Here is a 24,743-nt window from a genome sequence, read left to right on the forward strand (position 1 = left end):
TCAGATTCAAGTACCTCCCTGTCTGACCATCTCTCTCTGCAGGCCTGTGCAGCCTCAGACAGAAGAGGCAACAGAGGAAAACAAGGCAAGGCGGGGCCTGGGCTGAGATGGACAGAGACAGAGAAACATGGAAGCTGAGCCCGAGAGCCCGGATTCACAGATGGGAGAAAAGGGTAACCTTCGGTCATTAGGAGGGGGAGGGAAAACCTTGGAGAAGTCACTGGTGCCAAATGTTACATAACGCTGGGACGCGCTCCGCCTGCCCGCCCGATCCTGCTTCCTGCTGACGTCGCCCGTAGCCACGCTCAGGCCAGGCCTGGTGCAAGGCAGGAGGGGACACCCGCTGACCCTCTGCTTCCCCCACTGCTTCCTCCACTGGCCGAGGGTGACGTGTCTTCCTGAGCTCCAGACGGGGCCCGGCCAGCAGGAATCACCAGGACCTGTCTCCCTCCCAGGGTCTGGAGGGTGTGGGACAGCATCTTGTGAGGACTGCTTGCATTCTCCAGTGACACGGAACTCACCCAGGCACCATGGGTGGCCACTGTAAGGACTGACGGACCCAGGCTGATGGGCCCCCCCATCCCTCACTGAGCTTTCTCCGCAGCCTTCAACCTAAGCCCGCTCGTTCGCTGTCAGCAGGGAACGAGAACCCGTCCCACTCTCCCCAACAGCCCTTTCTCATCCACAAGTGACAAGCAAGGCTCCCCTGTTTGCTGGCCTCAGAACACGGCCCACCGGCCCCCACCTTCTGGTCCCCTGCTTCCCAGCAGGCCCAGCCTCTGCTGAGTTCTGTGGGAGCCACGTCCAGTAATACAGGTATGGGTCCAGGAAGGGAAGCCAGGGGCTCCCACAGACTTGGGTTCAAACCCCCTCTGCGGTGTCTCCCTCCTGTCCTCAGCATCTTCACCTGAGGACGGGGCCAATGGTGGCGACCTCAGGGGTCTGGGGGAGGGGCCCAACCTGGGCCTCGGGGTCCCCCTGCTGTTCACGCCTCCTCCCCGGCCCACCAGCGATGCTGCCCAGCCACCGGCATGTTCAGAGTCTGGGGACAAGGAGGGCGACCGTCTCTATCAGCTTTGGCTACACTTCACTCAGACCAGCACAATCCACCCCGAGCCTGGCCCATGCTGGGTTGCCCCTCAGCTCACAAACCTTCAATGGCTCCCACTGTCCATTAAAGAAAGACCCAGCTCCTCTGCCCAGCAGGAAACCCCACCCACACGTATACCCGGGGCACCTGCCATTGCTTCCCTGGCATATAGTAGGCGCTCAATAAAGGCTTGCTGAGTGCGTGATGAGGATAACGCCCAACACTTATTGAGCGCAGACCGAGGGCCGGGGCTGGCCCTTTACAAATACGAAAGCCTCTGCTGCTCACAGCCACCCTATGAGTGGCTCTGGGTCTTACCTCCTTTTACAGAGGAGGCAGCTGAGGCTGAGTGCTGAGGCCACGAACCTGCGGGCAACAGTCAGGAGGCCACAGAGCTGGGGTGTGAACCCTCTAGCCCAGAGCTCTACTCCATACCATCGTGCTCGGCTGCCTCTTTGAATGAGTGAGTGAATGAATCAATCCATCAACTGATCGATCGCTCAGGCAATCCAGGAGCAGACATACTCTACACCCAGTTAACAACCAAGGGAGACACGGCACCCAAGCCGCCAGGCATCTGGCGGCCATGGGCACATCACTACTGATGCCACCACCTCTGCTACCAATGATGCCACCACGGCTCTCTCTCGCGATGTGCCAGGCCCAGTTCTAAGCACTTCACACCCATTCGCCCGAATCATTCCCACAACAGCTCTTTGAGGTGGGAATTATCCCCATTTCAGAAGTGGGGAAACTGAGGCACAGAGAGGACAAGCCACTTGCCCAAGGTCACACAGCTAGGAAGTGGCAGAATCTGGATTTGAACCTGGGTGTCTTGGGCCCACAGTCCCCACTCTGGCTGTTTCTGCACACATTATTCAAGAGAGCACCTTGAATGCCCCTGAGAAGAATGGGGTCAGTGGCTTTAAAATAAAATAATGATCGTACCGATACTACTACCAGTAGTTAGAGCAGCTAACCCCCATGGAGCGCCCCCCTCTGGCAGGCACTCCGTCCTTTACATGTGGTAACTCATTCGCTCTTCACCCGAGTTCTTGGGGTAAAGGCTATCATTCTCCCACTTTACAGATGAGGAAACTGAGGCTCACGGGGTACAGCCGCTGCCCGAGGTCACACAGGTGTCAAGTCATGAAGCTGGTGCTTGACCCCACTTTCGCCCTGGAGCCCAAGCTGCCCCATCCACCTGGCTGGAATCTCTGTTTCCCCAACCCACCCTCTCAAGTTTTGGGGCCCCCAGGGGTGCAGCAGGGCCGTGCCCCAAGGAAACCTGGAAAGTGAGGTGGGTGCCAGTAGGCTGTGAGAGGAGATATCTGTAACCCGACAGCCTGGGCGAAGCGGGCTGGTGTGTGGGCACCGGCTGGGCTGGGCTGGGCTGAGCAGGGAATGGGGTGGGGGGGGGGGGGGGAGAGGCAGGGAGGACAGGTCAGAGGGAGAAGGGGATGAAGCAGGAAGATCCCTCCGTCCCTGGGGCGATGCTCAGGGCCGCAGTCCCAGCCCAGTTAATCCTGAGTTGGTGTGTAGAGGCCGACATCCCGCCCCCATCCAACCACCACCACGGCCAGCGCCGCCATCACAGAGCTGGATCCTATCTGTGCTGCGGGATCTCAGCAAGTGTTACGGACAGGCGCTCCTTGGCCTTGGCCCTCACTGAGCCTTCCACCCTGCCGAAACCAGAGTCCTGAAAGCTCTAGAAAAAAGCAGAGCTCCCTGTGTTTCAGGGGGCCCTGCCTGAAGCTCAGGGAGCACCGGGAACCAACTGCACAGCAGGCGGGTAAGGGGCAAGAGGCACAGCCTAACCAGACACCACGGGGAACGGGCACAGGCAGGGGCCTGGCTGAAGGAAGCCTGACCACAGGGCCATGGCACAGCGTCCCCCTCTGGCCTAGGATGCTTGGGGTGGGGGTGGGGAGGGGTGCCCCTAAATTCTGCACAGTGCTCAAGGAGCGTTCAGAGAGGGTGATTCTCGGCAGCCGGCTTGTCCTCTCTGGACCAAGGCGGGCTCCATGGTGGAGCAACTCAGCCTCCCAGGACAGGGTGCACATACTTTAAACCCAGCACAAGCAGCCCAATCAGGGGGAACGGGGAGGGTGGAGAGCTCTGCGTCCCCCTCTTGTACCTTCATATCTACAGGGAAGTATGCAGCCCGCTGATTAAAAGCATGCGTCCGCAGGTCATGTAGTTGTGGGTGCAAAGCCCAAGCCAGATGTTTATGAGCCTGGCTGAGCCTCAGTTTCCCCAGATCTGAAATGGTGACAATGCTTGGCATGTCACAAGTGTGCCCAAAAGGGGGAAGGGAGGGGGGGAGGGAGAGAGAGAGAGAGAGAAAGAGAGAGAGAAAAAGAGAGAGAGAAGGAAGGAGGGAAGGAAGGGGGGGAGGGAGGGAGGAAGGAAAGAAGGAAGGGAGGGAGGGAGGGAGGGAGAGAAAAGGAAAGGAAAAGGAAAGGAAAGGAAAGGAAAAGAAAAAAAACAAGCCACCCCCAAATGGCCCTCGCTTCCCAGTAACAGCTGCGGAGGAAGAGGCCTCTCCATGGAGACCATTTACGGGCTCAGTGAGGCGAGCCTGCCCCGTCTGTGCTCCTGGAGGAGGGAAGGTCCGTGCCTCTTTTCAATCCCCTGGAGGCCAGGGCTGGGCCGGCTGCTGCCTGAGCTGTCCACTCCTCCCCCGGGGTGGCCCTAAGACTGTGAGTTCAAATGGAGTGCGGGAGATGCTGACTTAGGGCTCCTCTGCCTCGGGGTCTTCGTTCCAATGCGCTGACAGCCCTGAGTCCCTGGGGAGTCAGTGCCTGGCCCACCGAGCTCCTTCCTCCCTGCCCTGAGCCCTCAGAGGCACTACGGGCCCTCAGAGGTGTCTGACCGAGGAGTGCTGGGGGGCAGAGGTGGGGAGGCAGAGGTGGGCCTGCGCATCGCAGTACCCAGGAGGGATGCTTACGGCAGGGGTCCACCCCTGCAGCATTTCCGGGGGACCACGGAGCGGGAACCTCGAGGGGCCGAGACCTGGGCAAGAGAGCTGGCGTCAGACCCCTCCCCGCCCAGGGCTCCCGGGCCGCAGGTCTGGCCCGCAGGTCTGGCTGGGATGCACAGGGCAGGGGCGGGGTGGGAGTGGGGAGACTCACCATCTTCAGCTTGTGCTGCTGTAGGATCTCATCCAGGTTCTGCCTCTTCTTGTAGTTGAAGTAGAAGTTCTTACACTGGGACACCGTCTTGGAGCCCACCATCCGGGCGATGGCCGACCAGTTCCGGCCGTGTTCCAGGAGACCTGTGTCGGGGAGGGCGGCAGGTGAGGGGCGGCAGAGGGCTGGACAGGCAGCGGGGGCCCGTACCCACAGCCTGGAGGGCAGACAGAGCCCTGGGCGCAAGCAGCCCTGATCCCGGGGCTCAGGCTCACTGCACAGGTCCAAGGTTTCCGGAAAGAGATGGCTGGGGTGGGGGACACCAGAAGGGTGTGGCAGGCCTGGGCTCCCCGGGCTGCATGGGACAGCCTGGGCTCTAGGAACTGGAGGGGCAGGTGGGTGCAGCCCTGGGTGTACCCCTGCTGAGGCCACTGTCAAGGGTTTCGGGGGCTGAGGGCTGAGGTCTGGGGCACAGACCCCGTCCGGGGCCCCACCTCTCCTCCTCCCCGGCTGTCTTGACCCGGCACTGACACTCGCTCGCAGCTGCAGACGAGGCCTCGGGAGACGGGCTGTTTTCCGACCGCACCAGGCCAGAGAAAGGAAGGAACGTGTGAGCAGGGCTGGGAGGGTGGAGTCCGGCTTGGGGTGAGCTGGCCCAGGATCCTCCGTGCCCAGGTTAACTGGGGCACACCCAGAACCCAGAGCTCCCCGTGGACGCCTAAAGGCCCACCCCGGACTCGGGGCCCACCAGGCGTGGTTCAGGGTCTGGGAGTGGACTTGCCCCCCCAAATCACAACCCGCCCATCTCCATGAGCTTCTCACACAGCCTCACAGATTCCTGATGTGGGGAGAAACGCCCAGGAATTGGTAGACCCCATCCCAAATTCACCTAGGGCAGAGAAAGTTCCCTCCATCCCCACAAACTCAGGCCAGAGCTGCACCTCCACGCCCTCTTCCGTTCTCAATGCCATAGACACCAGGCTCTGCAGAAACATCAGTCCCCCAGCTCCCCTGGAAGCCAGCCCCGAGTCTCAGCCCGTCGGCCCGCAGCGCTCCCAGCACACGCCTCGCACAGGCCAGCGCCTCTGCGTTTTTATGCCTTGCATCTCCAGGCAGCGCGCCTTGTGTAGCCAGGTCAGCCCGAGCAGGTAGGGCCTGCCCCCTTCCTGATGGCTGCAGGAGGGGCAGATGGGAGGCTCCGGCCTCCGGGGACTGCGGGGCAGGACTGGGCCCCCAGAGGGCAGCAGGCGTGAAGCCTGAATCACGGTGCTGGGAACACAGCGGCCTCTGAGCCCCAGAGCTAGACTCATAAGGACTAGCGAAAGATTTCCCATAAAGAAGTTTGAGGCTGTTTTCCTTGAATCAAATCAAGCTGCAAGCGGGGAGGGCTACGACGGGTGTTTCTCAGGGGCGCGGGAGCGTAAGGGCGGACAGGGTGTGTGGCGGTATTTTCTTTCATTCATCCATCCATCCATCCATCCATCCATTCATTCAAACATGTGCTGGCGGCTTGCTACCTACAAGGCTCGCACAGAAATACAACGGCAGCGAAAACAACACCAACAAACCACCAGGTCACACGGCCGAGCAACCTGGAGTTTGCAGAGCCCTGCAAAGACTTGGTTCCCTCTTCTCCCTGCTGTTGAGGCCATGGCTGTTTTCCCATCCGCAGGACGGGGGAAACCGAGGCTCCAGGGATCAGAGGAACTCACAAGCTTATGGGGTGGGCCAAGGGGCCGAGTGGACGTGGGACCCAGGTTGTCTGCTCTGGAGCCTCTGGGCCCTGGGGGGTGGGGCGCTAGACTGACAGGCCACCTGCTCCCCTGCGGAGGCCACGGGGCCACATGGCCCCAGGGCAGCTCCTCAGGGTTCCTCAAGGACAGGCACGGAGGGGAGGGCTGGGGCGTGGGATCAAGTGTAACCCAGCCCCCTGACCTTTCCCTCCGCCTGCGCCCGCAGCAGCTGCCGCTTCCACAGGACCTGGCGGAGGACGACGGGGACGCGTTTATTTATATTTCCGCAGCCGGGGCCAAGAGAGCCCAGGCAAACACGCTGGGCCGGAACCCTGGGAGGGAGAGGGCGGGTCTCCCATCTGGGCCTTCTGAGGGGTAGGTATGTGGGGTGGGGGGTGGGGGGCGACGAGGGCCCAGAGCCGGGGCGGGGGGGGAGGGGGCGGTGTACGAACCTCAGCGAGGTTGACATTTACAGACTCAACACATAAATAAGGAGGGTGCTTGGAGCTGGCTGGGGGGTTGGGGTCCTACTTAACTCCACTGGTGGCAGAAGCAGGAGCCTGGGTGGAGGGGTCACCCGGCCCTTCCCGAAAGCTGCTCTCGAAGGAGTGCTGGACTGAGCTGTCCAGAAGCCCTGCCAAGAACGTGCTGTGTGGTCTCCGCCATCCCCTCTGCTCTCTGGGCCTCAGTTTCTTTAGCTGCTGCGTGAAGGGCTGGGGTGAATGTCCTAGCATTGCTGGCTAGGGTCCCTGGGGTGGGAGTGGACGGGCACGAGCTTCCTTCTGGTTCTGGTTCTGGTCCCGGGAACCCCAGACTGAGGGTGCCAGGCACAGGGAGATGCACTTTAGACCCCGCCATGCCTTGGAGACCACATGGACCAGACCCAGCTGAAAGCCCCCTCCCACCCTCCCGCCGACACCCCTCTACCTGGAGAGAGCACCTCTGAGCAAGCACCAACCAAGACCCCCAAGATTCGCCCCAAGCACAGACCTCCTTCCAGGAGAGCCCCAGCCCGACAGCCTGAGAGGCAGGGGAAGGGGCACCAGGAGAAAGTGGGGGGGGGGGAGTATAGAACTCCTGAGTCCGCCACCCTGGGGTCCCTGTCTCCCCTGGGGTCCCTGTCACCGTAGCCCAAAGTCCCCCCCCCCCATCCCAGTCCCCTGCCCGGAGCCACTCACTCACATCCTCTCATCTGCGTCTCCCCCTCCGCCAAGTTTTCCGGAAACATACGGCTTGGAGGATGCTCCAGGGATCGGAGCTGGGAGCAGCGGGCTGGGAGGCGGGAGGCTGGGCGGCCCTGGTGCCGGCTCCGCAAGGCTTCTGGCTGGCGTCTGCTGGCGGCTCAGCTCGGCCTCACATCCTTCTCGTCCAACGGCGCGAGGGAGGGAGGGAGGAGGGAGGGGCCGGGCGGTGGGAGGGCGGCAGGCGGAGGCTGGCTCCGAGGAGGGCGGGGAAGCGGCTCCGTGCTGCGCGCCGTGGTGGCCCAGGGCTCCTCCGGCGCTGCCACCCCTGAGCCGTTCCCCACCCCCACCCCGCCCCAAGCTGCGGGTGTGCGAGGTGCCCTTCGCCGATGCGGGCGGGCGGCGGGAAGGTGTCGGCTGTGCCAGGCGTCACCAGGGAGCACAGTGTCAGCGGCTCCTCTGGGCACCAATGTGCCCAGCGCGGGCGCTCAGCCCCCGGACCCCCGACGCCCCCGCGGGGCAGAATCCAAAGACCCCAGAGCCTCTCGGGCAGCAGCGCCCGGCAGCCTCGCTACGCGCCAGGGCTCGTCCGATCTTCCTGCTGCCTGACCCAGCGAGACGCGTCAGGGCTGAATGTGACCTCCAGACGGAGGCTCGCGGGAGGGGCGGGGGAGTGTGGCAGAAGCCCAGGTTCGGAAGGGGCGGGCCAACTTGGCACTGGCTTCCCCCTCCCTCTCTCCCCATCCGTGGCGGTGGCGGCGTCAGCAGCGGTAAGAACAGATGAGGGTTCAGAAAAACAGAGCTTCTCCACCCCGGCAGCCGGGAGCAAACAGCTTCTTCCGCTGTCATTCCCCTGCGCTGCTTCCACCTGTGGTCTGCCCCCCTCCCAGCCTGATGCTGCCACGGCGGCCAGGCCCTCCGTGGGGGGCTCTGGAGGTCTGGATGGGCTGGAAGGCGGCAGTGGGCGGGCAGGGCTAGCCTAGCATTCTAGGAGGAAGCTTAGAATTTGAGGGGACTCTTCCAAGTACAAATGAGACCTCCAACCCCTGAGGATGGGGGGAAGGGTTTGGAGCCCGTCAGAGGGCTCTCTGCTCCCCGAGGGTCTTGGGACTACAGCGGCCTCTTTCTTCCCTCTCTGAGATACCCGTGATGACTGGGTCAGCCCGTGCCCCATACAAACACCTGCTATGGATGCCCCAGGCAGCTCCCAGGAGGTTGAAAGTTAACTGAGTTGAACTTTGGAGCGAGATCCAGGTCACGACCGATTTCTCCAACTCCGGGGTCACTGACCTGCTTGTCCCTTCAGCCCTCAGCCTTTCCATCCTGCCCAAGAAACCCAAGGAACGACAGGCCACAGGTCTCTGAAGCACCCCAATACCCCTGCTTTGCCCCCCAGCCTCGCCCCGGGCCCTGGGGCACACCCTCCAGGGCAGGCAACAGATCCCAACCACATCAGGGATCCCGGACGTCCTGCCTGAGTCCCATGATCCGTTCTCTGCAAGGGAGGCCCAAGACGGCTTTTAAGGATGCCAATCCAGTCGTGTCACTCCTCTGCTTCAAATCTTCCAATGATGACCCAAAGCTCTTGGAATAAAATCCAAAGGCCTCAGCGTGGTGCATGAGGCTCTGCAGAGCCAGTCCTGCCCCGCTGTCCAGCCTGCTTCCTACCTCTCCCCTCGCTCCAGCCACGGGAACCTTTTCTGCCCAGCCCTTGGATGTGCCCCAGGACATTTGCACTCACTGTCCCTGCTGCCTGTATGGCTTTTTCACAGCTCTCCTTCTGTCTTCCTTCAGTTCTCAGCTTCAAGTGATACCTCCTCAAGAGAAGCCTTCCCTGACCACTCTCTCCACAGTCGTCCTCCCAGCCACCCTGCCATCATGGGGTTGTTTTTTTTTTTGCGGTACGCGGGCCTCTCACTGCTGTGGCCTCTCCCGCTGCGGAGCACAGGCTCCGGACGTGCAGGCTCAGCAGCCATGGCCCACGGGCCCAGCCGCTCCGCGGCATGTGGGATCCTCCCAGACCGGGGCACGAACCCGTGTCCACTGCATCGGCAGGCGGACTCTCAACCACTGCGCCACCAGGGAAGCCCGATCATGGGGTTTTGTTATCTCCAGAGCACTTATCACTCCCTGAAATTAGCTCCTTGGCTCCACTGGTCGTGAACAGCCGTATCTCTGCACCCACAACTGCTAGGCGTGCAGGAGGCATTAGGCAAATGGACAAAACTCCAGACACCCTGGGTATCTGGGTTTGGGAGCCCTCTGGGCACCCCCCACCCCCCAGGCATCTCCGCTGCCTCTCTGGGGCTCCCAATTAGGAGCTCCAAAGAGAGGAGGGAGCTGAGCAGTTTATCCCCTGGGGGGGTCCTGGACCCTCCCCTCCCCAGAAGAGACGTCAGGGAGTGCCCGCCTCTCACACTAGGGGCACGTCCCCACATACGCTGTGCAGGTGCCCCAGACGGCAGATTCTGCCAACATCCCCTGTGGTCTGGATTCCCTGACCTCACTCCTAATTCCTAAGGAAGGAGTTTCGTTCTGAAGTGTCAAGAGGCGGGAACTAGGAAGTGAAATTGACCAAGACAGGAAGTCAAGCCAGGAGGTCTGAGTCACAGCCGTGGAGCGCAGAATGAGGCGAAGGAGCAGGGGGTGGCCGCAGAGGTGCCAGTGAGAGGGGCTTCTCTGCGTGGTGGCTGTGGAGGCTTGGCCAGCCCACTCTGGCCGTCCTGGCTACGCTCGGTGGGGAGCTTCCCATACACTGTCTGGGGGCCTGGGACGAACTGTTCTCATGGGAGCAGTGACTCACCCTCCTCAGCTCACGTACACTGGCCCCCAGAAAGGCCTCATCCCTGTTCTGTCCCTCTGCACGCTGCCACCCGCTCAGGGTCCCTGCTGTAGGCAGCTCTCACCTCTGGGGTCTTCGAACCTGTACCAGTAGCCAACCTCCCCCCCCGCCAGCCCCCGCCACGGGTGAGTTCTGATAACCTGGGGGCAGGAGGAGTCTTTCTAGCACCTGCAGTCATCACACTGTCACCCATCTGCATCCTGGGAATGTCACAGCTGCTCCCTCGGGAAACCAGCGTCCCCCACCTCCTCCTCACCCCCTCCCGAAACACTCGCTCCCCATTACCCCAGCCAGCCCTGAAGTTTTCTGTTCCCTTCATGAAGAAGCACAGGCCGCCTACAAGAGGGACATATCCACACCCCTCCCGCCAAATGCCACTTTCCAAGAGAAACTCCAGTTTGCAAAACAAGATTTTCTGCCTAAAACACTGTCAAAGGAGGGGGGAAAAAAATCCAGCAGACTTAGTTCTGAGTCATGCCACTTCCTTATTTTGGAAACTCCAAGCCCTGGGTGGGTTTGACTTGGACCCAGCCCTTGGTTGGCGACCTTGCCAGGAGCCTACTGTGTATCTGAACCTCTGACAGTCCCGCCAGTCCCCGAGGGGATTCGGCCAGACAACTTCACACCTGAACTTGGACTTACCTTCCAAGTAAGTCCAAGTTAACTTTTCTTTCCGTCTACCCTTTTCAAAATAAGTCTCGGTGCCTACATAAGCCTCAGCTTCAGCTATTACATCTGCAAATCACAGTGACGATGTGATCTCCCAATACATGATCAAAGCCAATGATCTCCCAATACATGATCACCTATTAAGATGAAAAAAAAAAAATCACCTGTGTGCGACCCGACACCCTACCACTTTGGGAAAAATGCCATGTTATGTGTTCAATGTCAAGTTTTCCCATAGAGCACAGCCAACTGGTTTGCTCCCAGGACCAAGCAGCTCTATGTTATTTGCTGGGCAAGCCCCAGCTCACTGCCCCCTTGGGCCTCAGTCTTCCCATCTGTGAAGCAGAAGGCGTGTGTGTGCACGTGTGTGTGTGCACGTGTGTGTGTGCACGCACATGTGCGTTCGCAAATATGGAGAACTCGCCTGGCGGGTCCCTTGGGAGGATTAAGTAATATCATTCGTGCAAAATGCTGGAACCAGCCAGCAGCCACCACGTGGTAACAGACATCATCACTGCTGTGTAACCTACCAGGGGGCTCTTTCCCTGAGGAAGCACCAATTGGAACGCCCACGTGTGGATTTTGCCCCTGGGAGTGCAGGTGGGCTGGGAGATGCTTGACTTTACCTTCCAGGGTGCTGACAAGGAACAAGAGAGTGGCCTGGAGCTTGCCCTGGTGTCTGGCTGTCCCCCGCGCTCATGCAGAAACCCCGACTCTCTCCTCCTTCTGAGCCATCACAGTGGCCTGTTTCCCACACGTCAGAAGCATCCAGGTCGGGAGAGCGCGCACCCAAGACAAAGCTCAGCAGTCTCTCTCCAGCCGGAGGTGGCGACAGCTCCCCGCTGATGCCAGCCCCGGGATGCTGCAGGGTCCCTTCTGACAACCTTTAAGGCTGCCCCGCTCCTGTCCATCAACTGTCCTCAGTCCCCGCTCCAGGCGCTGGCCCCGTCTCCTGCTGGGCCCTCCCTGATGCCTGTACTCAGAAGTGACCCAGCACCCCTGGTGCATCAGCCTCCAGCCCTGTGCGCTAACCACAGCGCCACGCCGCCCGTCGTGAGCGCCGGTGGGCAGGTGCACGGCTGTCCAAGCACAGAGGCCATCGCTCTCCCTTGGTCCCTGCAGTGAGGACGGCATGAGGCTTTGATGATAGACACGTGGATGGTAGGCCCCACATTTCCAAGTTCCAAGGCTGGGGACTCACACCTCCCCTCCCCAAGCCTCAGACTCTTCATCCGTAAAAACTAATTAAACCAGCCAGTGTGCACAACAAGCGTCTTGGAGGCGCAGAGCAATTCGTGGCTCCTCCCTCAGTCCCCCTGCAGGCAGAGACAGCCTGAAGTCACTGGGGGAGAGTTAGGGGTCCACCTGGGCTCCATCCGGCCCAACAGGTCCCCCTGCAGGCAGAGACAGCCTGAAGTCACTGGGGGGGAGTTCGGGGTCCACCTGGGCTCCATCCGGCCCAACAGGTCCCCCTGCAGGCAGAGACAGCCTGAAGTCACTGGGGGGGAGTTCGGGGTCCACCTGGGCTCCATCCGGCCCAACAGGCCTTGCGTGGGGCCACCAGGTCCTGGTCCTTGCAGCACCCTACTCTGGGGCCGCACACCTCGCCTTCTCCCTCCTCACCAGGCAGGCCGCTCGAGGCCAGGGAGGGGCTGGTGGCCAGGAGCTGGGCCAGTGCCTATTTCTGGTCTGGAATGGTGTGCCTGGGGGCTTCCCTGCCCCCTCCACAGCTGGTTCCCTGTCCACCAGAGAAGGGGGCTGGAGACCAGTAGGAGCTGCCAGCAGAGCCCTGGGCCTCCCACACAGCTGGGTCGAGACTGCAAGCCAGGCCAGGCTGACCTTTCCCAGGGGAACTAGAGCCTCACATCCCAGCCTAGTGCCTGCCCAGCATGGCGCTGGGCCCGAGGGCAGGCAGCCAGCTCCCTGAGGCTGCCCTGCACATGCTCAGTCCTCACTTGGTAGGAGCCCCAGGACAGGCAGCCCTCACTCCAAGCACAAAGGAAGGAGCAGGTGCCCACCTGCCAACCTGGAACCCTGCAGCCATCCTGTCCCCTGTCCCACTCCTCCCCATGCAATGGTCTTCCCCATGCTCTCAGAGTAACAGCCAAACTCTATCCCACAGCTGGTAAGGCCGGGGGGTGAGGGGTGGCCCTCCCGACGGCCTCTCCATTCTTTGCCTCTCTTCCTCTCGTTCTCTGCGTTTTAATAGCTTCTTACTTGACCACGCTGCCCTTGCCACAGGGCCTTTGCACATGCTATTCCTTTGCTGGGAGGCCCTTCCCTCTCTCGTTATCTGATTAATAGTAGCCAGGCCCATGGATCCACTCATCCAAACCTCACACCAGCCCCATTCCCATTCTGTAACTAGAGTGCGTGAGTTCAAATCCCAGCTCCACCAATTAACAGCTGTGTGACCTTGGGCAGCTCACTTAACCTCTCTCGGTCTCAATTGCATCATCTGGATAAAGAAACTAGTAATAGCACCTGCCTGATAAGGTTAGTGGGGATGAAGTGACTTGATGCACGTAACGCCCTTAGCGGTACCCGGTACCCAGGCGTACCGACAAGTACTTGACAGTGTTACTTAACGTTATTCCGTGCTTTGGGTGTCAGCCCAAGGGCCCTTCCCCAGCGCTGTGAAACCGCCTCCAAATGTCATTCTACGCTTGCTCAGCAGGCCGCTCACCTCCAGCCCCTTCCCTGCGGCCCCGGGAAGCGCAGGCACTGGTCAGCGTCACACACCCACAAGGGACAGAGCTGGGACTCAAACCCAGGAAGAAAGGCTCCAGAGTCTGTGCTGAACTGCAGGCCTGCCACTTCTGAGCACGTACTGTATGCCAAGGACTGCACGAATATGGCTCATGCCACTCTTATAATGCCCCTCGGTGATGGCATCCCAGCCTCATTTTGGAGGACGAGGGAAAATGAGGCCAAGACAGGGATGGGCCAGGGTCACAAGGCTGAGGAGTTGGTTATCATTACAAACAGTGACAGGGAACTCAGTGTGTCTAAGTCACCACCCCTATAAGCACTTCTGTTTTCTTTCACCAAAACCCCACACAGGTGGTTGTCCTGGATTAAACAGTGTTCCCCACCCGCCGCCAAATTTCATGTCCACCCACCTGTAACCTGTGAATGTGACCTTATTTGGAAAAAAAGTCTTTATAGATGTGATCGAGTTAAGATGAGGTCATGCTGGATTAGGGTGGGTCCTTATAAGAAGAGGAAAATTTGGACAGAGACACACAGAGGGAAGACAGCCATGTACGATGCAGGCAGGGGTTGGAATGTCTAGAAGCCAAGAAGCGCCGAGGATTGCCAGCAACAGCAGAGGCTGGAGGAGGAGAGGCAGGACCCTCCCCTGGAGCCCTCAGAGGGAACCCAGCCCTGCCGACACCTTGATTTCGGACTCACGGTCTCCAGAACTGGGAGAGAATACATTTCTGTTGTTTTTAAGCCACTAAGTTTGTACCTTGTTACGGCAGCCCCAGGAAACTCATACAGTGGGTGATACTCTAATTCCCATTGTACAGATGAGGAAGCTGAGGCACAGAGAGGTTGACTAGCTTGCCTGAGGTCACAGAGCTTAAAGGTCCAGAGGCTGAGGTCCAGTTTCTCTCCGGGGACGGGGGACCCTCTGCAGCTCATCCTTCTAGGCCTGGCTCCTGGAAGTCTTCTGGGATGCCTGGGGCAGGCTCAGTGGTCCCAAGGCCCTGGGGACACCTGGCTGCTCACTTCCTGGGCTCCCTGAGGGAGGGACCAGGGCTGGCTCATCTCTGGGTACCCCTGCCCTGCACAGGGTGAGGCACTGGGTCGATGTAAATGGGTAGGAGGATGGGTGGGTACCATCTGTCTCGGGCACAGCTGGGTTTTGGGTACCTTCCTGGGTTTCTGAGGGCCGGGGGCACTGGAACATTCCTAGCCTCTCCACCCCCGCCCACTGTGGAGAAGGAGTCCTGGGGGCTGCCAGCACCTGCCTCCCGGCCCCGATCCCCTCCCGCCGCCTGGAACAGGCAGCCATTAGCAGCCACCCTGAGCGGTAATCGTCCAGATTGCTATAATTCACGGCGGACAAGCACACTGGCACTCATCACATTATCACAAATGTCACTGAGCAGGGCCTCGGCGTGCACGGTCCCCGGGGGGACTCGCACGCTGCCGTCTCCACGGGCAGGACCCAGGATGAGCTCGCTGCCGCCACTGAGGATTCAACCTTGAGACGGTGGGGCGCACTCCCGTCCCAGCCGGTGAGTCATCCCCAGCCGTCTCCCAAAGGAAGAGAGAGGGCAGCCTCTGACTCAGCGACTCCCGGTTCCCGGGCAACTGGGAAGGAGCTGGGGATGGGGCTGCCATGACGACAGAAGACACAGCACAGGCTGGTAGCCCTGGGACATGCACGTGGAGCCCCTCACGGCCCTGGTGGGTGGGTCCCCAGGCAATAGCACTGCCGGTGGCTGAGATCCCAGGGTCTCACGTGTGGTTAAAAAAACCATGCAATTCTATACAAATGTTCACAACAGCATTATTCACGATAGCCAAGAGGTGGAAACAACCCAAGTGTCCATCAAGCAATGGATGAATGGATAAAGAGAACTCCTCTGTCCACACGGAGGAATACAACTCAGCCATAAAAAGGAATGAGGTGCTGACACAGGCTACGACATGGATGGACTTCAACAACGTGATGCCGAGGGAAGCCAGACACAAAGGGGCAGATGTCATGTGATTCAATTCACGCCGACGTCCTAAACAGGCAAATCCATAGAGACAGAAAGCGGACTAGTGGGCACCAGAGGTGGGCAGGGCTTGGGGAGAATGGGGAATGACTGCTACTGGGTACGAGGTCGCCGTTTGGGGTGGCAGAAAGTTCTGGGGCAAGAGAGAGGTGATCGCTGTACAACGCCATGAATGCACTTAAGGCCACTGAATTGTCCAGTTTAAAATAATTAAAATGGTATGTTTTTACATTATACGTATCTCACCAAAATTAAAGGGGGGAAAAAACATCACACATTTTCAAATAAAGCCTCTTTTGCACCCCATGGTGCAATCCATACCAAAAACCACAGAGTAGACACAGAAGACAGAAGAAAAGGACAGCGTGGCCCCCTTGGGGGTGCTGACAGCACCCACTGACCCCCGGCAGCCACAGACCATGCGCACAGGCCCCCCGTTGGTGCTCCTGAGACGCTGAAAATAGGGCCTCACCTGCGAGAGGAACCAAGGCGGCTCCTCCTCTTCTGAATGAGGCTGAGGGTCCAGCCCGGCCCTTCCTCCAGGCCGGCCTCACCAGAGGCCCGGCAGCTTGGAGGAAGGAGGTCTGGAGCCTCCAAGGGACAGCGTGCCCGGGCAGGAGCCCTGAGGGGAAGGGCTCGGTTCCACGTAGGGGGCCTGATCAGGTCTGGGGCTGCTCCTGGTCAGTTTCTGAAACACCAGGACCAGACGCTCAGGCCCCCAGGCACCCTCTCCCGGGGCAGAGGGAGGGGAGGGGGTGGGCAGGGCAGGCAGCCCATGGTCCAAGGTCTCAGCCTCCGGGCCCAGCTGTCCTCGCACACAACTGTCCCTGTGCACCTGGGTCCTTCATTAGAAAGGCCATTTGCTCCGTCCCTGAGTCATGACCTGGAGCTCTGGGCACAAAGGAGCTGCACCTCAGCAGTGGGGCCTCAGCAGGACCTTGGGGACAAGAGCTGGGAGGCCCAGGTCACCAGCTCCAGGACCGGGCCATCCTCGGCCTCTGCCCCTCACTCCCTCGTCCACAAAACGGCCGGAAACAAGACTCACCTCTCAGGGCTGGGGTCAAGATGAATGAGAGCAAGCAGGCAAAAAGGGGCTCAGATGCCACCTCAGCCTTGGCCTTCCTGCCGGCGCTGAGCTAGTCTGACGGCCCCTGCCCTGGGCACAGGAGAGGGAGGGGCAGCTAGAACATCTCCCAGAGATGGGGGCCGGGGGATCGACACCGACGTAGCCCCGACAGTGCCGGGCCATCCTTGGGACGCTTAGCGCCTGTTACCTCTGGCTTCTCTTGGCCAACCCGGATGCCCCTCTCTTTCACAGATGGGGAAACTGAGACCCAGAGATTGGTCACTGAGCCAGGAAGTCAAGGGCCCAGCCATTCTGGCTCCAATGAACAATGAATGTGCTGGTGGCTTCTACAGAGAACGCGGCGTCAGCACCACAGCGCAGGGAGACGGCGCAGCGAAGGGGAACAGCTTGACCCCGTGACCCCGCCGCGGTGGCCACCAGCAGGCTCTGCGCCTCCCAAGGCACCCGGGTGCTCTGCCGCCACTCAGTCTGCAACGCCATGAGATGCTGGCCCCAGTGGTCACGGAAGCCGTACACCGACAACATGGCCACACAGACCCATTTTCTGGAGGACAAAACTGAGGCTCCGAGGAGACATGGCCAATCTGAGAACACCCACTGCAGACCACACCACAGCCCCGTTTAAGGGCACAGGTCAACCTCCTTCCCACCACACAAGCTGCAGGACCCGGATGCCCATCGAGGGCGATTAGAGCAGCCAGAAATCCCTCACCTTTCTTGGCTGTTTCCATCTCTTCTTCGGTCCAGCGAGAACTCTCGTTCATCTCCATGGAAGCTGGAAAGGAAGACACAGCGTGTTGGCAGCAGCCTGAGCGGGGCACTTTCCCTGCCTCTGGCTACTCGGGGTGCCTGCTGGGTGGAGGGTGTGCAGGCACCTGTTTTACAGAGGGGAACGCTGAGGCGATCCAGGGCCTGGACCCTGAGCTGCCTCTGTATGCACTCGGCTGGGAGCATGGTGACCACATGAAGGCGGCGGGAGAGGAGGAGGGACGTGATGGGCAGGGACCTCATCTGCGCATGGACCCACTGGGGCCGGGTGACCCTCTGTCGTGAGGGCTGCCCTGGGCATTGCGGGTGTGGAGCAGCATCCCTGGCCTCTACCCATTAGGTGCCAGGATCCCCCACTCCAACTGGGACAATCAAAAGCGGTTCCAGACATGGCTGCCTGTCCCCTGCGGGAGGGCCCTGCTCTACAGGGTGATTACTATATTCTCCCTTGACTCATGCGGTACGAGGATGGGGCTGCTCGTGTTACTGAGAAGGAACACAGCTGCCTTGGAGTCGGGGGAGTTAGCCGAGTGTCTGCTGTGGCTGTTTCTGAGCCTCTCCTCCAAGTTCCCCTACACGTGAGCCCTCGTTCTTCCCTGAAAGTCGCTTAAGATGGCGCGAGGGCGGCAAGCGTGAGGGACGTCAGCGTCACGGACTCAGTGCCTGGAACCGCGCTAGGCACAGAGTATGCACTTGGTAGAGGCCGCTGACCATCAGAGGGAAGTTCGGGCAGCTTCCCCGCCCCCTGCTACCATGCATGGCCAGCTTTCCCCTTCCCTCCCACGGCACCCCCAGAGGCAGGCTGTGGAAGTGGAGCCTGGGGTGGGAGGTGCCCATCAGAGGGCCTGGGGCTGTGTTTTCCACTCTACCATCCGGCCCCAGCGTCAGCCTGGGGTCCGGGAGAGCTTCCCCGGAAGTCAGGTGTGCCAGTGCCTCCCCTCCTGAAGGGAACCCTCCTGCCCTGGGTCTCCAGGCACTCCAGCACCAGCCCACAGGAGCGGCACGGGGTTTGTGGCCAGCGGGCTGGCTTTGAACCCCAACTGACTGGGACTTTACAGAGGCAACATCCCTTCTCTAAGGTTCAAACAGCGCATGTATGAAACGGGTACCAATGACCTCCCGGGAACGGGGAGAAGGAAGAGGTGCCTGGCACAAACCCTGGGTGTGGACGAGGCGGGCGTCTGTGAGACAGGGAACATCACCTCCATCAACTCCCATCCCGGGAAGCCATCCAGGTGGCTGGGGCCTCAGCCTGAACACTCAGGCCACGGGTCCGGGTTCCCGCACATGCCGGAGGGCAGGCCCCAAACAGCCAAAACGCTACAGACAGCAAGCACACACCGGCTGCCCCCCTGTGGCCGAACTTGGGAACTGCTACTCAATTCTTCTCTCTTTTGTTTCCCCCCTTGGGTAGGGCGTGAGGCTCAGAGCACCTGGGGGTGGGCACCCACTGAGCAGAAGGAGAAACTGAGGCCCACAGAAATGAAGGTACAGGGAATTCCCTGGTGGTCCAGTGGTTAAGACTCCACACTTCCACTGCAGGGGGCATGGGTTCAATCCCTGGTCAGGGAACTAAGATCCCGCAAAAAGGGGTGGTTTTTCGGTGGCTTGCGGGATCTTAACTCCCCGACCAGGGATTGAACCCAGGCCCTTGGCACTGAAAGAGCAGAGGCCTAACCACTGGACCACCAGGGAAGTCCCAAGGCCAGATTTCCTGAGTGAAAAACAAAACCAAATTGGTGATCTGGAATTTTATGTGAACTCTCCAGCTCTGGAATAATCACGGCTGACAGCCAGTGAGACTTTCCCATGCTCCAGGCACTGTTCTAGGCCCTTCCTACACACAAAGTCACTAAAACGCTCACCCCACGGTTACAGGCATTACGGGCAACCGCAGTGCCGATGAGGCCACTGAGGCACAGAGAGGTTAAGGAACTCGCCCCAGGTCACACAGCGAGTGTGCAGCTAGTGCTGGGATTCTGAGCCTGCTGTGCTTGAGGCGCCCCTTCTCCAGCCCGAGACTCACCCAGCTCGGCGCTCTGCTGTGGGGTGATGGCCTCCTCGCTGTTGGCCTCATTGGCCATTGAGCGGGTGATGCGGCCTTTGCGTCTTCCCTGGCTGTTGGCGGTTTTGCGGCCTTTGGAGGCCACTGCCTCCTTCTCATCGTTGTCTTCCCCAGAGGTGTCATCCGTCTTCTCCCTAAAGGCCAGGGAGGAGAGACAGGGATGGTTTCACCAGTGCCGGGAACCTAGGTGGCAGTTTCAAGAGACCTGCTTTTCCTTAGCAAGATGAGTGCTGGCTGCCAGCGATTTTCTACTAATCAGAGGGTAGGAAAGAGGGAAAAAGCTTGGGGCGAGGGCTGGCTGGTAGCAGTCTGCAATGCCATCTTAGTTTTGAAAAGGGAGGTGTGAACTGGTAGCTGTTGTCTGCTTTACTCTCCTAACAGGGATGTGGGCTGGGAGTTAACCGACTGGCTATTTTATTCACCAAGTAGGGGTGTGGGCTGGTGGCTATCTGCAAGGCCATTTTATTCACCAAACAGAGATGCTCTCTGCTCTCTGTCTGCAAGATTACTGGATTAACGGCATGGGGGGGAGGTGCAGGCTGGTACAATCTTCAGGTCACTTTAACTCCCCAAAGAGGAGACGTCCCCCAAGGGGCCCTGTAAACGACACTGACTTTGCCTTCCGTATTATCACGGACCACTGTGTCCTGCAGAAAACGCAAGAGGAAAGTTTCCTGCCGGTCTTATGCAGGCCGAGCCAGGCGTGTGGGGAGCATGTGACCTCTATAACTGGGGCTGGGACTTTCTCAGAAGCCGACTCAGGAGACTCTACTGCGGGGCTTCTCAGATTTATCACCTCCGCCTTCCATTCATCTTCCTGAAGGGCCTCGCAGGAGCGTCTGGGAGACAAGGGGTAACAAGCCAGATGCTCTCAGAAGCCACATTCCTGAGCCCACTCCAGGTACCTGGCGATAAGCTGTGCCCGCTGCCCCCCCTTCCTCGGAGTGAATCTCCAGCTGGCTGTGCTCCCGCCCCTGGCAGGCACGGGAGGCTGCCGGCGGGGGGCCCCCCCACCCCGAGGCGAGGCTGTGCCTTGGTCTGCAAGAACTCACACCGACAGCGATCATTCTAAAGGTGAGGCCCGCCGCCTGCCTGCATACCTAGTCCTTCCTTCGGTGAGCGGCGAGCGCCTCTGACCCCCCCTCCCGCCCCCAGCATCTCAGGAGACTCGGCCGAGGAGGGAGGAGGCAAGGAGTTCCAGAGTCACTGCCTGGATTTATTCGCTCAGGAGTGGAGCTCAAATGAGCTCTCAGTCTCTGAGGTCTCCAGAGGCTTCGAGAAAGAAAGGGCGGGCGGGCGGGAGGAGAGAAGAGCGGGCTTCCGGAAGTGGGGCTGTCGGGCACAGGCGGGGCACAAAGTGCCTCCCCCTGGAGGCAGGCGATCTGTAGATGCCACCTCCGCGCACACCCTTCCAGGGGGCCGTCCACGGCCCGTTCATGCCCCCCCACCCGGGGGGCGCGGCCGGGCCCCTGCCGGGCGGCCGCCGGCCTTACTTGATCAGCTCCTCCTTGCCATCCTCCACGTCCGGCTTCTCGTCCTCCTTCTCGGCCTCCTTCTCCTTCTCCTTGTCCTCCTTCTCCTCCTGGCCGCTGCGGGGCATCTGCTGCTGCTGCTGCTGGGCCCCAGGGGAGGGCGGGGGCGGGGGCGAGGAAAACAGTGAGACAGGTGAGCCTCCGCACCTGGGCTGAGCTTGGCTGGGAACCCAGCACCCTCCCACGGTGTGAGCTGGGCAGAAACCCCCGGGCACTGGGGGGAGGCAGGAGTCACGGGGTGAGGTATAGAAAGTGCTAGTGTCAGACGCCTGGCCTCTTTCACTTGGTGACTGTGTGACCTTGGATGAGGGTCTTGACCTCTCTGTGCTCTGATTCTTCCCCCTGAAATCGTGCCGACCCCTCAGCCAGGGGCGGGGAAGCTGAACTGAGAGGCCCCTTACAGAGCTGGCATCTGGCACCAGTATTTACGTGGGGCGGAAGCCCCCAAGGCAGGAGGGAGGGGGCCCTGGTCAGCTTCAGGCAAGAGCACGGTGAACATGGGGAAACCTGGGTCACACCCTGATGCCCCAGCCTGCCTGACCCTGACAAAGCTCAGGCCATCTCTCTAAGCCTCAGTCTCCACGTCTGTAAAATGGGCAGACGGAAGTGTTGTCCCCAGGTCCCCGGGAGCCCGTGTGAGGATGGTTGCTGCTATGATGAGGGTCCACTTTTGCTGCCGTGGGCCTGTTCTTCCTCTCACATCAGTCAGCCCTCAGAGGGGAAAAGAGCAGGCCCCGCTGGACAGGAGAGATCAAAGGGGCTCACAGCAAAACCAGCCACCCTCCCCCAACCCCCGCAGGCCTGTTCCTTCCATCTCCTTCCCAAGTGGGCAGGACAGGTGCTGGCACCAGGCTGCTGACACTGCCCTCACCGAGATGGGGTGGGGGGGAGTGGGAGCTCCTCCCCACACCGTCACCCTTTCTGTCCAGCCTGATTTCTCTTAAGGCACACACTGATTCTCTTGGCCACCTCGAAGTCCTCCTTGCGGGCAGCTGCCAAACCAGACCATCTTTCCATCCCTTGGAAAAGATGAGCCAAGTGAAATGAAAACAAACACGCCGCAAAGCCTTTCAGTGTGTACCGAGGGGCGTGGTCACACCAATTCTCCAACCAAGGAGAAAGAAACCAAAGCCCACGGGGAAAGTAAGGGTGGGGTTCGAGGGTTCCCGGTTCCCTTTCTCCCCATCTTTCCTCCACACCAGGAACGCAAGCCAGTCCCTGGCACAGGCTGCCCTGGCCTGTGACCTCACCACCACCAATCCCCCCCTGCCCCTCTCTGCAGCTTTAATCTATGGCTCACGATGTGGCTGAACACAGGGGCCAGCTACAGGCATTCTGTGGACGCCGGGGCACACGGCGCGGGCCTGCACATTCACGGGGAACCATGGGCTTCCCGAGGCTGCAGCAGTGTCCACCCGGGAACCTCCTGGCTCAGGTCTGCCCCCTTCTCTCTATTCTGTAAGAGGAGGGGCTGGAGGGGGGGAACAGCCTCCCTCTACCCCCTGCTATGTTGCTGTCAATTCCCGACGCGTGGCCCAGTGTCCTTGAACTAGCCTGTCCCTCACCACCACCCCAAACCCTGAAACACTATACTTCCAATAGCCAGGGAGCTGTGGCCGCCTCTCACCCCTGACATGTGGAGCCTCTGCTGGAGCTGGCCCCGCAGATGGTAGCTGGGGCGGAGTAGACGAGGGGGACCAGGGACCAGGACCCAGAGCCGGGGGAGATGGCACAGCCGACTGAGGAGGGTTCCCCCTCCCAGGGGGCTGCTCGGCATGGCTGCTGTGTGGCCACCAGTGAGACATGCCCGGCTTCTGCACACCCAGGAACCTGACGCCCAGGGCCAGAAAGGGCAGGGCCGGGGCTTTCCAACGGCAGGGAGCGTGACGTCTCCTAAGACCACCGTTGGTGCCAAGAACACCCAGCTGGGCTGCAGCCTCACTCCAAAGCTTTACCTGCTGTCCCTCCCAGCAGCCGCCTCCAGGCTTCCCTGCTGGAGCAGCTGTTATTGTCCCCTGGGTCCAGGCCGGTGGGGTCTCCAGGCCCCCTGGAATCTCATCCTTGGGCCGCCAAGCAGGCCACTGTCTGCCCCCGGCACGGCCAGCACGGCTGACCAGGGCTGCTGCCCAGCGAGTCTGCACCTGCGCCCTCCTGCCCAGGGCCTTCCTGCCGCCGTCCCCCTCCAAATCCTCAAGAAGCCCCACTGCGGAAGATGCCAGCATTTCCCAAGAGCTTCCTACACGCCCGACACTGCGCTGTGCACGGTCTATTGACCAGCTGCTCCCAGCCCCTCTGCAGTCCTGAGGATAAAGGCAAAGATGACAAAACCAGCAGTAACAGTGACCTGGGGGTCGTCCGGGGGGCTGCTCCGCCCCCACAGCACGCCGAGCGCCTTGCAGATATCAATACTATTCCACTTACTGCCCTTAGCCTGCCTCAGGTGGAAAAGGGCAGTGATCACTGCTCCCATTCTGCAGAGGAAGAAACTGAGGTTCAGACTGGCAAAGCTGCACCATCTCAGAGCGAGGGAAAAGGGGGTCTCAGAGTCGGGAGCGGGTGTGATCTTGTCGTGGCCAAGGCCCCGCTGAGAGTCTCACCCAACTCCACACCCTGGTCAGCATCTTGGGCCTCAGATGGGGGCGCTATGGGGATGCCTGCCCCTTTCTGCCTAGCCTACCCTGTCCCCCTTGCAAGATTCCTCGAGTCCCGATCTGGGCCTGGGCCAGCCCATAACGACCCCCTCCCCTGAATAATCACCATTAATAATAAAAAAGCTCCAAGTGCCATGTGCCGGGCACATGTTCTATGTACTCCCTCATCTCCTTTACCAACCCCCATCTTGTTCCCATTTTACAGAAGAGGAAACTGAGGCACTGCCAAAGCTGGGAAACGGCAACGCCAGGATTCAAACCCAGAGCCTGAGTTGACCCTGGTTACACCCAGGCCTCTCTCCCTCCTGCCATCTCCATCCCCTCCACCTGCCTCCACCCAGTCTCGTGAGGAGGGTCCAAAGACCTAGTCAGCTCTAGAACCTGGTCATTATTCCCGTCGGTTGCGTCCCACCCAGGTGCGCGATCCCAGTGTCAGACCCCGTGACCTTCTTCTCCCTGACACTCCAGGGCAGGGGCAGGCGACTCCCACACGTCACCCTCTGGGAGAAGTGGGTGCAGCGACTTCAGAGCCACCCTGGAGCCGTGGCACAGAACCCCATGGACGGGCTCCCGGTTTCCTGGGGCCTGAACTCCACCTCCCTCTGGAGAGGTGTCCGTGTGCCCCGAGCTGAGTGATGCGAGTGGAAAAGGATGAAAGGGAGAAACCCCAGGTCAGTCCTGGTCTTAAACGTGGTTTCCACTGGGAGGGACCGTCAGGCATAATGGTGACCACCTGCCTGGCCTCCTGGTGGGCACAGGAGGTGAGCGGCTGTCGTGGGGATGCTCTGCTCACTCTGGGAGATTGACAGCGCGAGAGGGAGGTCCAACTGCCAGGCCCCGGTCAGCCGCCTCTGTCCCTGAAAGCCTTCGACGTCAGAGGACAGCAGATACAGCCACGGCTAACTCAGGGACGATTCACACGTACTAGGGCTCCACTGCTGATCTCAGGCCCATCGCGGATCGCAGAACGGCACTTGCTGGGTTTCATGGGCAATTTAAAGCCACTGTTCTCACAACTGCACACACAGATCACCTGAGGAGCTCTGGGAAGTCCCGACGCCCAGGACCCACCCACACCAGTCGCATCAGAATCTCAGGGTGAGAGGCCGGAATCAGCGTGTTTAGTTCCCAGGTTATTGCCATGGGCAGCCAAGTTTGACGACCAGAGCATAAGACAAGGAGCCAGCCAACTTTCTGTAAGAGCTAGATGGTAGACCCTTTAGGGCCATCGGTCCATCGGTCTCTTTTGCAACAACTG

General features: G+C 60.3%; 1 protein-coding gene across 24 annotated transcripts in view; it reads right to left on the bottom strand.

Annotated features, from left to right (window-relative positions):
• NCOR2 (nuclear receptor corepressor 2) overlaps positions 1-24,743 on the bottom strand; it is a 223,112-nt gene that overhangs the window by 52,487 nt on the left and 145,882 nt on the right. For 23 of the 24 annotated variants that reach the window (XM_032653910.1, XM_032653924.1, XM_032653923.1 and 20 more), the window contains 4 exons: positions 20,796-20,917; positions 19,264-19,436; positions 17,182-17,244; positions 4,225-4,367 (listed from right to left, as the gene is read on the bottom strand). In XM_032653910.1, the coding sequence (XP_032509801.1) occupies positions 4,225-4,367; positions 17,182-17,244; positions 19,264-19,436; positions 20,796-20,917 (501 nt within the window). The remainder of the gene's footprint in view (positions 1-4,224; positions 4,368-17,181; positions 17,245-19,263; positions 19,437-20,795; positions 20,918-24,743) is intronic. The other variant, XM_032653902.1, reaches the window with a different exon arrangement.

Source organism: Phocoena sinus, chromosome 14 (genome assembly GCF_008692025.1).
Source record: "Phocoena sinus isolate mPhoSin1 chromosome 14, mPhoSin1.pri, whole genome shotgun sequence".
NCBI lineage: Eukaryota > Metazoa > Chordata > Mammalia > Artiodactyla > Phocoenidae > Phocoena > Phocoena sinus.